Source organism: Nicotiana tomentosiformis, chromosome 9, assembly GCF_000390325.3.
Source record: "Nicotiana tomentosiformis chromosome 9, ASM39032v3, whole genome shotgun sequence".
Taxonomy (NCBI): Eukaryota; Viridiplantae; Streptophyta; class Magnoliopsida; order Solanales; family Solanaceae; genus Nicotiana; species Nicotiana tomentosiformis.
Window position 1 is genome coordinate 89,906,619 of NC_090820.1, and position 17,162 is coordinate 89,923,780.

The window sequence follows — 17,162 nt, forward strand, 5'->3', positions numbered from 1 at the left end:
TTAGTAATACAACATTTAGATTCAAGTATCATACCCTGCATAACTATGGAGTTTAATATTGAAAACCAAATATTATATTAGTTATATGGAGATTATAATTAATTATGCACGATTTTATATCGAAAACTAGAGGCTGTATAAAACACTTAAAGTTGTCTGCGTGTGACCTATAGGTTACAGGTTCGAACCGTGGAAGTAGTCATTAATACTTATATTACGGTAGACTGTCTGCATCACACCCCTTGGATGCAGCCCTTCTCCGGACCTTATGTAAATGCGGGATACCTTGTGTACTAGACTATCATTTTTTAAAACTTGTTTTTGACTATTCCTAATTCTTTTTTCTCCTTCCAAATATGCCGACTTCACCATGGAGTGAGGATAAACTAGAGTTACAAGTAAAACAACCTTAGTCTAACTAGAAATTATTGACAATTGTCAGGTCATAAGAGAATAAGATCACCTCACATTCTCCCAAATTAGAGGTGTTTAAAAGCCAAAGATTTTCGAGTGAGAGGAAGAGAGAGGGGGGTAAGAGACGTTCTCCCTATGACGGGAAAAATCACATTGCCCCAATAAAGATTTCTCTCTCTTTTCCCCTTTGAGAACCCTTCTTTCTCGGTCTTCATTCAGGTACATGTTTTCTATTTTTGTGTTTCATTTTCTTTTTCTTTACTACAAAACTCCATAACAAATTAATTTCAGAGTTTAAAGAATGTATAGCCCTGATTTGTTCTTTTTACATGCAAATAAATGATGCAGCTGCCACTTTTTTCTTTGACAATGCCAAGGTAATCGTTTTTCTTTCTTTGCATGGCAATCTATTAAGGGCATTGTGGGAGTTGTTGAGACAAATAGTTAACGGGAAAGGTTGATATTCCGGCGGTTGCGTGTATCTTCACGCTCAATCTTGGCCGGAAGTTCATCGTCGGTGAATATGGACAATTCTCCTTCATCTTCTCCTCCTTCGCCTTCTTCGTCTTCTCCTCCTCCTCCTCCTCCTCCAGAGTCCTCTCCTCCTCCGTCTTCGCCTCCTCCTTCATCTTCTCTTCCTCCTCCTGAATCTTCGCCTCCTCCCTCTTCACCTCCTCCCTCTTCACCACCGCCCCCATCTCCTGAAGCGCCACCGTCGAAATCTGACAATTCTCCTCCCCCTCCATCCCCCGAAACACCACCACCGAAATCTGATTCTCCTCCTCCTGCATCACCACCACGTCCTACAGAATCTCCTTCGCCACCACCCACAGAGTCTCCTCCACCACCGAAATCTGATTCTCCTCCTCCTCCTTCTGACACACCTACGGAATCACCACCACCCTCATCACCCTCACCCTCACCGCCACCACCTACCACGAACACAACACCCCCTCCTCCCAAAAATGCCTCAACTACTCAACCTAATTCTCCTCCATCACCTATATTCTCTCCACCACCTCCTGTTTCTCCACAATCACCTCTACCTCCTCCTGAAAAGTTAACTCCTCCTCCACTTTCTCCACCTTCGCGAGATGCACCATCGAATAAATCACATGGTTCCTCAGGAAGCAATAACTCGCCACCATCTAATAATTCCTCATCTACCTCAAATGTGGTAATAGTAGCTGCAATAGCTGTGGCAGGTTTATTGATTCTTGCACTTGTAATTGTCTGCCTATTATGCAATAGAAAGAAGAAGAAACAACCTTACTATGTGGATCCTGCACGTCCACCTCATGGTACGTTGAATTATTAGCTCGGTCTTTCCATTTTCATATAATTAATTAGTTGTTGCTACAAGCATTTATATATATTGCTTTTCTTACTATTACCAAAGTAAGTCATCGTTTACACTGTTAGTGTATTTAAGGTAAATCAATTTCTATTCTGAATAACAACTGTATATTGTTGGCATTAGTGTAGGTGGTGATCCCTATTACAATACCGCCAATTATTCAACCAGTCCTCAACCAAATACTGACCACATTGTTAAGCTAGCTCCACCACCAGGTGTAATGGGAACTCCTCTAGAAGGACCACGCGGGTGGGCCCCGCCACCGCCGCCTCCGGCCGCCAACACGAGCAGTGAATTTAGCTCAGGTTATTCAAGCCATGTACCTGGGGGGACAATCCCACCAAAATCACCTAATCTTGGTGGACTTGCAAAAATTCAATTCACTTATGAGGACTTAGCAACAGCTACAGGTGGATTTTCTCAAGCCAATTTGTTAGGACAAGGAGGATTTGGGTTTGTACACAAAGGTGTTTTGACTGATGGAATTATTGTTGCGGTAAAGAGTTTGAAATCTGGGAGTGGACAAGGTGAAAGAGAATTTCAAGCTGAAGTTGAGATTATTAGCAGAGTTCATCATAGGCATCTTGTTTCTCTTGTTGGATTTTGCATTGCTGATGGACAGAGAATGTTGGTCTATGAATTTGTTCCAAATGGAACCTTGGAGTTTCATCTTCATGGTACTTTCCCTCTATTATTACTGTTTTTGGAGAGTCAAAAAGACTTCTCTTGGACCATAGTTTAAATACGTATTTTGTATTATTAACTATTTTAACTTATAATTGTAGATTCATTTAATTTTTAAATATAAATATTTTATTTCAAAAAATAATTTAAAGAATCCTTGTGATCACGGCGGGAGTATATCATATAATATTCTTTTTTTTAGTTCGTTAAAAAACGAATGATATATTCTTACGTATAAAAATTCCTTAACTTTAAACTGTGAAATCAAATTCTTGCTAATGGAAATGTACCATTGCAGGCAAAGGTCGACCTGTCATGGATTGGGAAACAAGGCTTAAAATTGCGTTGGGATCAGCCAAGGGACTGGCTTACCTCCACGAAGATTGTATGGTTTTTCTACCCTTTCTTTTCCATTTATAAAATAACTGAATATTACCCATGTGAAAGTAATGTCGCATAATTATTATTTTTCGTATTGATATAGTTAAATTTCATCTACTAAGTCAGACCTCTCTATAATATCATCCATATATAACAGTCATTCACTATAAAAGTCAAATTTTGCTTAGAATTAATTTTTTAAGTTATATTTTACCTCTATAACAGCTTTTTACCTATAACATCAATAACCATATTTATAGCAGAACGCTATTTGTAAAATTACCCCTCTATAACAGCTATATAGAAGCTTCAAGATTACTAATAATAATTCTAAAATATGCATACAATCTTTTCCATTAAACAAAGTTTCTATCTTGCATAAGATATAAGATTTGAAAATTTTCACATGATATCTTTTCCATCGAACAAATTTCAAAAAATATTTAGATAGAAAATTTAACTATTAAGTTATTAGATTATATTCAAGAAAAATCTATTGGATATCTTTTTGCGGAAAATTTGGATACGAATCTTCACCAATTCAACCGTTATATCGCTAGTAAGAGAATGAAATTTATGAAACAAGCTACAAGTATAAAGTTCTTCCATCAATCTTGAAATATTTTATTCTTTTAGCCAACTTTAAAATATCTGCCTTAGAGTTTTAATCATTATACTTTTAGTTACGAATTTATTAATAATGTATTAATTTTCTTCAATATTTAACTAGTGAAATAAACATATCTTTTGAGATTTTAAATTTGAATAATTTTCTTATCTTTTATATGTAACATTAAAAAAGAAAAAATTATTGATTTTTGGATAATTTTTATCTATAACATCCAAAAAAATATTTAAATGTCAAATGTTGTTATAGGTGTATAACAGCCATTCACTATAAAAACCAAAAAATATTGGAACAAACAAGACTGTTATAGAGAGGGTTGACTGTATAATAGAAAAATTATATAAATAGCTTCTTTCTTTCTAATTTTCTCTCTCTTTGCTTTGTACATGCAGGTCATCCTCGCATTATCCACCGTGACATTAAGGCTGCAAACATTCTACTTGATAACAATTATGAAGCCATGGTAAAATGAGATATTAGCTTTTTGAATATGCCAAAAATATTAGGGGAATAGTTTTTTTAGTTGAAGGAAAGCCTTGAACCAATGGTAAAATTGTATTCGCGTGACCTATAGCTCACGGGTAAGCCGTGGAATCAGCCAGTGATACTTACATCAGGGTAGGCTGCCTACATCACCCCTTGAGATGTTGTCCTTTCTCGAATCCTGCATAAACACGAAATATTTTGTATACCAGACAGCCTTCTTTAATAGTTTTCTTTTAGTATGACCTCCATTATAGTTATGTTTAAAGAGTTGATTAGACCTTAATAATATTGAACTGAGATTTAGAAGAATGATTTTATGGTTTATCAGGTGGCAGATTTTGGATTGGCTAAACTTACAGAAGACACCAATACTCATGTGTCGACCCGTGTTATGGGAACCTTTGGGTGAGTCCAGATTTACTTTTCTCTATTTGTTGATAGGCCAGATTAAGCTAGGAATGAATTTTATTAAAAAAAGTAAACTTTGGATCTAACTTAACCTCAAATAATACTGCTTAAAATTTTTCCATAACTTGTTATTCATAAGAATTTCGTCATTTGCCAGGTTAATAATTTAAAGTCTTATTACAATGCTAAATTTGAGCAATCTTGAGTGTGTTTAAAATCAGTTTGATTTTAATTTTCTAGGAGATTCTTTGTGAAAAGCTAGTAGAATCCATTCCATCCCTCAGAAACATAAGCATTTTTGGAAAAATTATACTCCTGTCACATTTTACTTTCTCGTATTTTCTTATATCTTATATCTTTCTTCATTCACCCTTAATAACATGAGTTGCTGGGACCCACTTCATATAAAAGTTTACTTTTTTATGAGAAGAGAGACATATAAAACGACATATGGAACTCTTAACATCACTCATTAAATTGTTAATAGTATAAGAGCAATTTTGATACTTTACATGTATTTAGTTTGTGTCAAAGGTAAAGTCAAACCTCTACTATTTGTTAAAAATAAATTTGATTGCTATAGCGAAATATTGTTATATAGAATATATAATATGGTATAACATAAAAAATCGATTCGAAAGGAGACTTGGTCATTATAGTGAAATGTTGTTATAGAGGACGATTATTATAAAGAAGTTTGAATGTATATATATTTCTTTGTATCTTAAACTTTTGTCAAACACCATCACATAAAATGAAAGTTGCAGACTAGAATATCTAAGCAAGAAGATCATTTTGTTTTGTAACAGGTACTTAGCGCCAGAATATGCATCAAGTGGTAAGCTAACAGAGAAATCAGATGTGTTTTCATTTGGAGTCATGCTATTGGAACTCATAACAGGGAGGAGACCTCTGGATACTACCAATAAACTCATGGAAGACTGCCTAGTAGACTGGGTAATTTGTTCTTTATATTAACTTCCTAATTCCCCTGCATTATAAATGATCATATTTTATAGGAATAATTATATTTTTGGGCCGTACAAAAAATAATAGTCAGTAATTGTATATATTTTGTATATCAAGTACAAATATGCATATAATATACATTTTATATACGTATCATATATAGTCAGTGTATATGTTTTGTATATTTGAGCTACTACTTGTAATTATTTTTTGCAGCCGGAACAAAAATGAAAAAATTCCTTTATTATCAAGCTTTTAAAGTGTCCTTAGAGTTTCATCTTTTTTTCCTCTCATTGATCTTAGTATATTCGAGGGTTTGGTGGTTATGCGCCCATTATAAATGTGTTTTAAGTTGTATTATCCCATTTCATAGGAAATCTTTCTATTAGACGTAGGAGATTGATGATATAAAAAATTTAAAAAAAATTGTAACTGGTAATTTTGTACTATTTCCTTAGGCTAGACCCTTTCTTGCAAAAGCATTGGAAGAGAATCAATACGATGAATTGGTTGACGCGCGAATGGAAGGAAAATTTGATTCCGATGAGCTGCATCGGATGGTAGCTTGTGCTGCTGCTAGCGTTCGCCATTCTGCCAAAAGACGTCCAAGAATGAGCCAGGCAAGTCCTCTAAACTCTATCTATTATATAACAGTAAAATTATCAAATTATGTTTTGGGATACTCAATTTAACGCGAGTAAATATAATTCCATACTCCATCTCATAGATATATATAGAATTCTACAAAGATGTATTCGATGAAAGTCGTATGTACGCCTTGTAGGGAGATCTTTCATGTCTTTCAAGATCTACCCTATAATATGATGTAAAAAAAAAGGCAAAATTTGTCATATTAAATTAACGAAACTTAACTATGTATTAGTAAAATCACATAACTATTTTTGTCACATAAAAGTAATTGAACTATATATGAATTGCTCAAAAAATATAAATGGCCAGAAGGTCAAATTTTCTGCTCACAGTAAATATCTTTTTCTTTTTCTTCTTTATTTATATGCTTTTTCAATTGTCTTTTGATTTATAAAATATGGGTAATTAATTTTAACATAGTGATTTATTTTTTCGTCATTTTTTATTTCTAAGCCAGAAATTTGACCTTCCTGTTATTCTATTTTCTGAGCGCTATACACATAATTCAATTTCTTTAATATGATGAAAAATTATCGTAAGTTTACTATTACAGTGGATAACGTTCAGGTAATCATACATGAAATTAGTTATCAGTATTTCTTCCTATGAGTAAAATTGAGAGATAATACTTTTACTTACACACAAATTATTATGGGGATCTTCCTATAAATAGCATGTCGAATTCACTATTTACTTTTCCATACACGGATTATATACGGTTATTTAGGTTAATTCTTTATTATTATGATCAGATAGTACGTGCCTTGGATGGTGATTCCTCATTGGAGGACTTGAATGAAAAAACTGGCAAAAATACAGCTAACTTTGGCAATGGGGCGGCCTCTGATATTTACGATACTCGTGCATACAATGCTGATATGATGAAGTTTAGGCAAATGGTAATGACAAGCCAAGACTTCAACAGCAGTGAATATGGAGCTACAAGTGATTATGGACTCAATCCTTCTTCCTCAAGCAGTGAATTCAGTTCTGAGTACGGTTATTCAGGAGGCCACCAAAAGCAAACAAAATGAAAATAATTTATTGAAAAAGGAGGCTCAAGTTAGTGAAATATGACTGATTTAGTTTCAGTTATATTGTTCTAAAAGAGTATGTTATATAGATATATACTTCTATAAGACTCTAATGAGCATATGGTTATCTTAAACATATGCACGTTATGCAAAAAAAAAAAGACATAAGTTTTATTTTTTTACATTTGTAGGGAAGACTAATGAAAGATGAAATCTATGTATCATAACTTATTACTTAAAGAAAATGAGGATTTTATCAAATGTTAAAAACTTACTATATATGACTTTGACATTTATTGCTCTGCTTCTTTTTCCTTATCAACATGAGAGAACTGCAAACATGTGATTTGAGACTGTACTTCGAATCAAAGCAAATTCAAGGTAAAAGTTAGTGGGTTCAAAATGAATGTGAAGTTAAATATTTTTAGCATATGTATAGTCCGAACCAAAAGCAATTAGTCCTATGACAAGAACAATTAATTCCACCCGTGGCGAAGGTAGGAAATTCAATAAGGGTGTTTAAAATTGAACACTCTCTGTTAGTAGGCTATGTAAGGGTGTTCAAAGTTTATTTTTTAATCAATAACAAGTAATAGTTTACCGTATACATAATATAATTTTTCGGCCTAGGGTATTCAGTTGACCACCCTTGGCCATACATAGTTTCGACCCTGAATGGCGAATGCCACCGGCAGCCATGGAAGTGTTTTTATTTTTTAAGTCTTTCTACTTGTTTTCGATACCCATTTTGGGTCCTGACTAATCTGGATTCGAGCCGAAAAGTTACATTTTGGAAGTAAAGTGCTCCTCACCAAACGCGATTCAACTTTTATGACTCGAACTCAAGACTTTTAATTAAGGATGGAAGCGACGGCTGCCCAAGCTAAGTAGTTCTTCGTGCAGTAATGGTTTTGGATCACTCTGTACTCGCTCGACAAAGCGATGATTATGGTGTAGTTTATAATAACTATTAAACAATCCAAGTAAAGTAAGGTGCTAATAAAAAATAAATCAAGATATAAAAGGAGTATAATATCCCTAAGCTTTCTTATTGGTTTGAACTCGGATTAATCTAACATTCGCAAGCAGCTATCAACAATTAATCTCAATTACTATCTAACTTCGAGTAGGAAAAAAGAAGAAAAGTAAAATGGATTCCGTTACCGGGAATCGAACCCGGGTCTCCTGGGTGAAAGCCAGATATCCTTACCGCTGGACGATAACGGATCATTGTTGCAACTAATAACAATGCATATATAACTCTAGATGAGTATTGGATAGAACTTGCCACCACAAAGAAATATATCCAAACCTGTAAAGTTAGAACATGCGCTTTCGTATATATAGTAAATAGATCCATATCATTTCTAAATAGTATAAATTACATATCAATTTGGAACCCAAAAGGCAAAATCTTGAAAATAAGTGTTAGACCCTCTAAAGCCCCATACTCAAATTTAGATGCAGTAAATTGAGATAATAGACCGAAATCACTTAAGCAAAATCATATGTATGCCACTATGAATGAGACGATAGTAGAAAAAGAAATGATGAGCTCATTCTGATTGTTTCACTATACTACTTGCTTAGATTTATGAAATTGGTACACTAGACATTATGTTTTCTATTCCATTATGACATCTTCAAGGAGCTACTATATGATATAGAATCGTTAAATATGCGAAATTGCAACTTTTATAAGAAGCTTGCTTTAGTCTATACATGAATTGTTCTATCTTGCAAACTTTAGTATGATCATCCAACGGGGATGCCAAGTTAAGAGAACAAAAACTGGATGTGCACAATGTATACGGGTAAAATCGGGCCCACTGAACACCTCGATTTTTCGGTAAGCCAAACGGAGCAGGAACGTGACCGTAATGAATCGGAGTTAGAGCGAGGAGCCCTCGTATCGGGTCTCGGGCAAAACATCTTCCCTCAGGGGTATCAGGGCCATGTCCTCCGGGTCCGATTCGAGGATTAAGACTTCGGAGGGTATTATCAAACAGCTACACACGACTAACAGAAGGTCGTGATGTCCGTGCCCAACCGGATATCACGGCATGAATCTCGGCCCACATCGGCAAAAAATCAGTGATTAGTGAAACAAAGAATTTTTACCTTTCTTAGAATTCTACTTATGGGAAAACTCCACTACTATATAAAGGGGAAATATTATTATTCAGGGGACACATTGTAACACGTATATCAAGGCAATTTATTTCAATTCTCTTTGTTGTTTAAAGTTCTTATTCTTGTTCTTAAGTTCTTCATAAGTATAAGCTTGGAATCGAGGGCAGGTTCTTCATCGAGCCATCAACCGAGCTCGGAATCACACTTATCATTGGTTTGGTCATCTATTATATTTTTCATTTGCTTAATCTAACGTCACTAATCACTCGTAATAAATTAATCCACATATCCTCAAAATTACATATAAATTCAATTGTTATCCATTTTTTAGGGTAAGCAGTTTGGCGCCCACCGTGGGGCTAGGGATAATACTAGTAATTTGATACAAATTTCCATAACGCACTCTATTTTACACTTGTTCTTTGAGATTTTAGTTTCTGGTCAAATTAAAAATGTCGAACTCTCAATCTACCCATTTGAACGTTGATGCTGAGTCTGGCCACCATGGCGAGAACAACAATGCAGTGCCCAGCAACGAGGTGTCCCCTATTGACCCCAACAGAGTTCCAGTCGTGGACTCGATCGATGCAAACTCACATGTATCTATTGACGAAAACTTGTCTACCGACCGCGAAAATAACATTCATCGGGGAGCCCGATCGATGGCCCGAAGTACACACGACGGCGAAGGTGATGGGATCGATTTGCGGGTGATCTTCGAAATGTTACAGGATCAACACGCAGTGATAGCCCAGTTGCAGAACCAAAGTTGCGCCCCTAGCAGAGTTGAGCCTGAACCATCCCGGGAAAACACTCACAAAAATGTACCGGCCACAGAAAGGCCGGGTGAAGTTGAACCCGAGACCAACCCCGAGATAATAAAGATGCTTGAGGAACTGACAAAACGGGTGGAATCTATAGAAACGAAAATAGAAGCCAATGACAAAAAAGTGGAGACTTATAAATCCATGGTTGATCAAATCCCAGGAGGAACCCCGGTATTGAAAGGTTTGGATTCCAAGAAGTTCTTCCAAAAACCTTTCCCTCCGAGCGCAACTCTAAAACCGATCCCAAAGAATTTTCTTATCCCCAAAAATTCTAAAGTATAACGAGACCACGGATCCGAATAAACACGTGACCTCATACACGTGTGCCATCAAGGGAAATGATGTGATGAGCGATCGAGGTCATAATAACTGGGGATTTATGAGCAAAAACGGTTTCGACAGGCCAATCGGGGCCACGGAGGCACCGAGGTTATCAGAGTACAATTTTAGCGTCGATGATGTCAGCATCGTATCAGTTATCGGACGCATCGAAGATATCAAGTGACCGACCATTGTAGTTTGATCCTGCCCAAAGAGACCCCAACCTGATGTGTAAGTATCATGGCACCCATGTCCACAGGACCGAAGACTGGCGACAGCTAAGGGAAGAAGTGGTTCGGTTATTCAATAACGAACACCTCTGGGAATTTCTAAGTGATCGAGTCAAAAACCACTTCAGGAATAGGGACTCCAACAAGCAGACCGAGCAAGAGGAACCTCAGCACGTCATCAACATGATCATCGGTGGATTCGGCATCCCCCAGGGGCCAATGTTGAAGCGTACTAATGTGTCCATTACAAGGGAAAAGAAAACTCGAGATTACATACCGGAAGGGACCATCTCTTTCAACGATGAAGACGTTGAAGTCATCATGCAACTGCATAATGATGCCCTGGTAATTTCTGTACTCATAAATAAATCTCAAGTTAAGCGTGTGTTGATTGATCTAGGTAGCTCGGCCAATATCATCAGATCGAGGGTCATAGAGCAGCTGGGTCTACAAGACCAAATAGTGCTCGTGGTCCTGGTCTTAAACTGATTCAACATGACATGTGAAACTACTAAAAGGGAGATAACCTTGCTGGTGAACACTGCCGGAACCATTCAAGAAATGAAGTTCTACATCATCGAGGGGGATATGAGGTACAATGCTCTATTCGGAAGGCCATGGATCCACAACATGAGGGCGATACCCTTGACACTGCACCAGGCGTTGAAGTTCCCCACATCAGGAAGGATTAAAAAAGTTTACTGAGAACAGTTGGCGCAAAAGAAATATTTACGGTCGATGAGGTGATCCCAATGTCCGCCCTCTCGAAATCAAAGAACTCAGAGTCAGTTAGGAAGGAAGAAACTAAATAGCAATCACCGACACGGGCCCCAATCGAATCGGAGAGGCAAAAAGCAGGCGAGGATGATGATTACAGAGTTCCCAGGTCATTCATCGCCCCTGACGATTCTGATGCCACCAAGTCAATGATCGAGGAGCTGGAGTAAGTCATATTGATCGAACACTTGCCCTATTGGAAGGTATACCTAGGCAGGAGGTTAACTCCCTAGCTCAGAAAAAAAAACTCATTGAATTCCTTATAGCTAACATAGATTGTTTCGCTCGGTCCCAACTTGATATGACAGGGATCCCGCCAGAAATAACTATTCATAAGTTGAGCTTGGATCCGAAGTTCTGCTCGGTTAAACAGAAGATGAGGCCTTAGTCTGAAGTCAAGCATGTATTCATCAAAGACGAGGTATCTAAACTCCTTAAAATAGGTTCCATTCGGGAAGTTAAGTACCTGAATTAGTTAGCTAACATAGTGGTAGTGCCTAAAAAGGGAAATAAATTAAGAATGTGCGTAGATTACAAAGACTTGAACAAGGCATGCCCTAAAGACACTTTTCCTTTGGGGATGGACCCGAGCAATCAAGAAAAAACTTTCTTCATCACTAAATTCGACACCTATTGTTATAACGTAATTCCATTCGGACTAAAAAATATTGGTGCCACTTACCAATGCCTAGTAAACCAGATGTTCGAAGAAAAAATAGGAAAATCAATAGTGGTTTACATTGACGGCATGCTAGTTAAGTCCCTACGAGCAGAGGACCATTTGGAACATTTGCAGGACACCTTCAACATACTGAGGAAATACAATATGAAGTTAAACCAGGAGAATTGCGTATTCGGGTCGGGTCTGGGAAGTTTCTTGTATTCATGGTGTCCAACTGGGGAATCGAGATCAATCCTGACAAAATCAAAGTTATAGAAGACATCACCGTGGTGGACAATATCAAGGTCATTCAAAGGCTAACCGGACGCCTAGTCGCCCTGGGTCGGTTTATATCAAGGTCCTCCGATAAGTGCCATAGGTTCTTCTCTCATTATTGGAGAAGAAGAATAACATTTCGTGGACCCCGGAGTGCCAGCAAGCTTTGGAAGAACTCAAACGGTACCTTTCGAGTCCACATTTGCTTCATACTCCTAAGGCAGACGAGTAGTTGTACCTGTACTTAGCGGTATCCGAGATAGCGGTAAGTGGAGTCTTAGTTCGGGAGGAGGAGGGTACGCAATTTTATATTTATTATGTTAGCAGGACTCTAGGCAACGCCGAAACAAGGTACCCTCACCTAGAGAAATTGGTGCTCGCTTTGCTAAGCGCCTCCAGGAAGTTAAAGCCATATTCACAATGCCATCTCATATGTGTCGTAACTACTTACCCATTAAGGAACATAATGCACAAACCCAAGCTCTGAGAACGATTGGCCAAATGGGCCGTGGAAATTAGCGGGTACGATATCGAATATTGATCCTGAACCGCCATCAAATCTCAAATTTTGGCAGACTTCATGGTCGACTTCACGCCGGCTTAATACCCGAAGTCGAAAAGGAATTATTGTTAACCTCGGGGACCTCATCGGGAATATGGACCCTCTTTACAGGCGGTGCCTCGAATGCAAATGGTTTTGAACTCGGCATCATGTTGAAGCCGCCTACGGGTAACGTAGTTAGGCAATCTATAAGAACTATGAAATTAACTAACAATGAAGTTGAGTATGAGGCCATGATTGCATGTCTCCAATTGGCTAAAAGCCTGGGGGCCGAAGTGATCGAAGCGAAATGTGATTCCCTCCTTGTGGTAAATCAAGTCAATGGGACATTGGAAGTGAAAGAGGAACAAATGCGAAGATACTTGGATAAACTACAGGTAACGCTATATCGATTCAAGGAATGGACCCTACAACACGTGCCCCGTGATCAAAATAGTAAAGCCGATGCTCTAGCTAACTTGGGGTGATCGGTTGATTACGATGAATTCAGCTCGGGAACAATCATACAACTCATGAAATCAGTAGTGGAAGAAGGCCATGCCGAGATAAACTCAACGAGTTTAACTTGGAACTGGAGAAACAAGTATATAGACTACTTGAAAACTAGGAAGTTGCCCTCAGATCCCAAAAAATCGAGAGCTCTGCGCACGAAGGCAGCTAGGTTTAGCCTGTCCGGAGATACTCTGTTCAGAAGAACGTTCGATGGCCCACTCGCCATATGCTTGCGGCCGGGAGGAACGAATGCGAAGATACTTGGATAAACTACATGTAACGTTGCATCGGTTCAAGCAATGGACCCTACAACACGTGCCTCGGGATCAAAATACAAAGCCGATGCTCTGGCTAACTTGGGGTCATCGGTTGATGACGATGAATTTAGCGCAAGAACGGTATTACAACTCATGAAATCAGTAGTGAAAAAAGGCCATGCCGAGATAAACTCAATGAGTTTAACTTGGGACTGGAGAAACAAGTATATAAACTACTTAAAAACTGGGAAGTTGCCCTCGGATCCCAAAATATTGAGAGCTCTGCACATGAAGGTAGCCAGGTTTAGCCTGTCCGAAGATACTTTGTTCGAAAGAACGTTCGATGGCCCACTCGCCATATGCTTGGGGATGGGAGACACCTAATATGTTTTGAGGGAAGTTCATAAGGCACCTGCGAAAACCATTCGGGGGCAGAGTCGTTGGTTCGTAAGATAATCAAAGCCGGCTATTACTGGATCGACATGGAGAAAGATGCGAAGGACTTTGTGCAAAAATGTGACGGCTGTCAGAGGCACGCACCAATGATCCATCAACCTGAGGAGTTACTACATTCGATCATGTTGCCTTGGTCGTTCATGAAATGGGGAATGGACATCGTCGGTCCACTACTATGGGCACCCAGTAAGGCTCAATTTATACTATTTATAACTGACTATTTCTCTAAATAGGTCAAAACTCAACCGTTCGAGAAGGTCCTGGAAAAAGAAGTCATCGACTTTGTTTGGGACCACATAATATGTCGGTTTAGTTTACCGGCCGAGATAGTATGTGATAACGGGAAGCAGTTCATCGGCATCAAGGTAAGCAAATTTTTCGAGGACCATAAGATCAAAATAATCTTGTCAACACCCTATCACCCTAGTGGGAACGGACAGGCGGAGTTGACGAACAAAACCATCATGCCAAACCTTAGGAAAAGGTTGAAAGATGCCAAAGGAAAATGGAAGGAAATTCTGCCAGAAATCTTGTGGGCATACTGCATGACCTCAAAATCCAATACCGGGGCCACTCCATTTTTGTTGGTCTACGGTGCCGAAGCACTAATACCGGTTGAGGTGGGAGAACCGAGCCTCAGGTTTCGATATGCAACCGATGAATCAAACGGTGAGGCCATGAGCACGAGCCTGGAACTACTGGATGAGAGGTGAGGCCATCCTAGTCCGGCTGGCCACCCAGAAGCAGCAGATATAAAGATATTATAATCAAAGAGCCAACCTCCGACACTTTAAATCGGGGACTTAGTTTAAGAAGAGTAGCTGAACACACGAAACCCGAACGAAGGGAAGCTGGGACCGAATTGGGAAGGACCATATCGAGTCATCGGTATTACCAGTAAAGGTTCATATAAACCCGAAGCAGGAAATGGTGCACAGCTACCAAATAACTGGAATGTGACTCACTTAAAACGATACTACTGCTAAGGTACGACTTCATTCACTTTCTTTGTTTTTACATTACGAATTAGGCTAACACTTGAAGGCAACAGCCAAAGAAGAACGTAGTTGTTAGGCCTGAAAGCACGCGTTGCACTATTTTTCCATTAAACCAATTTTGTCCCAAATGGATTTTTTGGAAAGGTTTTTAACAAGGAAACAATAAATTGTACTAACTTAGAGTCGAAGACCGGTTTTAATTCGGAGTCAATAGTCACATCAATAGTATCTGAGCCCTCTCGAAGATCGACCTCGAATACTAGGGGCCATCACCTTCGGGTCAAGATTTTTAGCAAGGAAGGAAACTTTGTGTTTGAACAGTCTAGGCTCGGTGGATAGGATTTATTATAAGGGCCAAATGGTCAAATGAACTGTGCCCGCGTAGGCCACCTCAGCCATAATACGAGCTTTTACAAGCTTACAATCTTGTACGTTACACACCGAAATGAAAGAAAGTTTCTACCTTGCTAACAAACATTTTCTTTTTGCTTCTTAAAAGCATCGAGCCTAAGGGCTATTCCTACCTGGGAACTATCGAGCCCAAGGGCCACCCTTATCCGAAACCAAAGGGCTACCCCCACTCGGGGACTGTCATCCGAGACAAGTTCGGGCGGCTCGGGTTATCGAAACCTGAAGGCACAAAACCTATTAGGCAGTTCCTAAACCTAAAAGGATACGGTCACCCTAAAAATAGTTCAGAGACGTCCAAAGCCCATAATCAAAACATAAGGCCTTCAACAAAATTCTAAACATGTTCAAAGTTTATCCTCGGCAAAGATATAGTCTAAAAACATTTAAACAAGCATCTTGGGGAAACTTCTGGTCACTCCGAGCTTCTATAAGTTCAAATGAAAATTGCATCGAGGACAGGTCTTGTTCGGACCTCCGAAAAATGACTTATTACTATGTTTGATTTTGTGCTAAGGCATTAGAAATATTTGCAATTGTAAAAAGATGTTGAAGATAATAGACTTGAAAATTGCCAAAAGGGAAAACTTTATATATTCCAGAATATCTTTACAAAGGCCAATAATAACGGCCTCAACAAAATATATGTACAGGATACAAAAAAACAATCCTAAGGCATCTTCGTCTGGTCTTCACCGGAGCCCGACTCATCACTAGAACCGTCGGGCCTTCGAATTCTTTAGAACCCTCAGAGCCCTCTTCACCTCGGGGTTCAGCTAGCCCCTTAGCCTCGACCTCGATTCTTTTTGCCTCTTCGGTCTCGGCAGATAGATCGAAGCCTCGGGCATGTATATCTTCGAGGGTCTCCTTTCAGGAAAGCTGCCTCGCATACTCAACAGTAGTCTTCAGGTGAGCCTCGGACTCTTCAACATCGGCCTTATATTGGGCCACCATCTCGTCAGCATCAGTCGAGGTTACTTCCAACTTGGACCTTATTATTTTGAGCTCCCTGCCAAGGGCATCCCGTTCAGCGATGACCGAGCCCAATTGAGCTTGGAGGTCCTCATTTTGTCGAGCATGTGCATCGGCCTTCTCCTTCGCCACCCAAAGCTAAACTTTCATCGAAGACAGCTGGGCCTGGGCAGTCTCCTTCTCCGAGGGCAGCAAGTCCATCTTATTTTTCCACCCGTCGGCCATCACTTGGATCTCATCTATCTCCTTGCGGAATTGGTCGATCTAGTCGATCTTCTGCTGGACCTGCGAAGTATTGTTGTTAGCTTCTACGAGCGGACCTTCATTTCTAACTTCGAAAATATTTACCTTTTCCACCAAGTCGTCATACTCCTGCCTTAGGGTCGATGTCTCTTTCTGAGCCACGTCCAGCTTGTCCTGGAGGTTCTTGGCGACCCCCTTCTGCTACTCGCTAAGAAGCTTGTACATATCACTTTTTTGGGCAAGCTCCTTCATCTCGAGCTCGAGTTGATTGGCTTCAACCCGTTATCAGAGGAAACTCTCGTGGTGAAGTGCCGAGGCCTGCAAAAAGACAAAGAAAACGTGAGAAACATCAAGCACAGATAACTATAGACAGATAAAAGAAAACAATTCCTTACCCGGTTCCGCGCCTGATGTACATCATTGAAAAGGCATGGCACGTTCACTGCATTTATTTTTGCCTGGTCCTCCTCGGTCACTAGGCATCGGAGGTAGCTAGCTACCCCCACAGGAGGGGACAAAACCCGGGCATCCTCCGGG

General features: G+C 39.2%; 1 protein-coding gene and 1 non-coding gene across 3 annotated transcripts; one reads left to right on the plus strand and one right to left on the minus strand.

Annotated features, from left to right (window-relative positions):
* The first annotated feature begins 476 nt into the window (after nt 1–476).
* Nucleotides 477–7,282, plus strand: LOC104092254 (proline-rich receptor-like protein kinase PERK1). 2 transcript variants are annotated; one of them, XM_070185734.1, is made up of 9 exons: nt 477–633; nt 830–1,715; nt 1,900–2,448; nt 2,754–2,840; nt 3,857–3,927; nt 4,279–4,355; nt 5,168–5,315; nt 5,786–5,951; nt 6,735–7,282. In XM_070185734.1, exons 2-9 carry the CDS (start codon nt 938–940, stop codon nt 7,010–7,012), a joined length of 2,154 nt encoding a protein of 717 aa, XP_070041835.1. In that variant the 5' UTR covers nt 477–633; nt 830–937; the 3' UTR covers nt 7,013–7,282. The 2 variants fall into 2 exon arrangements, with proteins under 2 accessions (XP_070041835.1, XP_070041836.1); XM_070185735.1 differs by having other exon boundaries at nt 482–633; nt 763–1,715.
* An 885-nt stretch (nt 7,283–8,167) lies between these two features.
* TRNAE-UUC (transfer RNA glutamic acid (anticodon UUC)) lies at nt 8,168–8,239 on the minus strand. Its single transcript has one exon. It is a non-coding gene; the product is annotated as a tRNA-Glu (tRNA).
* Nucleotides 8,240–17,162: the final 8,923 nt, after the last annotated feature.

What these genes read in the sequence shown, in the direction of transcription:
- LOC104092254 (XM_070185734.1), top strand. Translation starts at nt 938, where the DNA reads ATGGACAATTCTCCTTCATCTTCTCCTCCTTCGCCTTCTTCGTCTTCT. An exon ending in CTTGGAGTTTCATCTTCATG is followed by an intron (nt 2,449 to 2,753) that starts GTACTTTCCCTC and finishes GTACCATTGCAG; the next exon opens with GCAAAGGTCGACCTGTCATG. An exon ending in ATAACAATTATGAAGCCATG is followed by an intron (nt 3,928 to 4,278) that starts GTAAAATGAGAT and finishes ATGGTTTATCAG; the next exon opens with GTGGCAGATTTTGGATTGGC.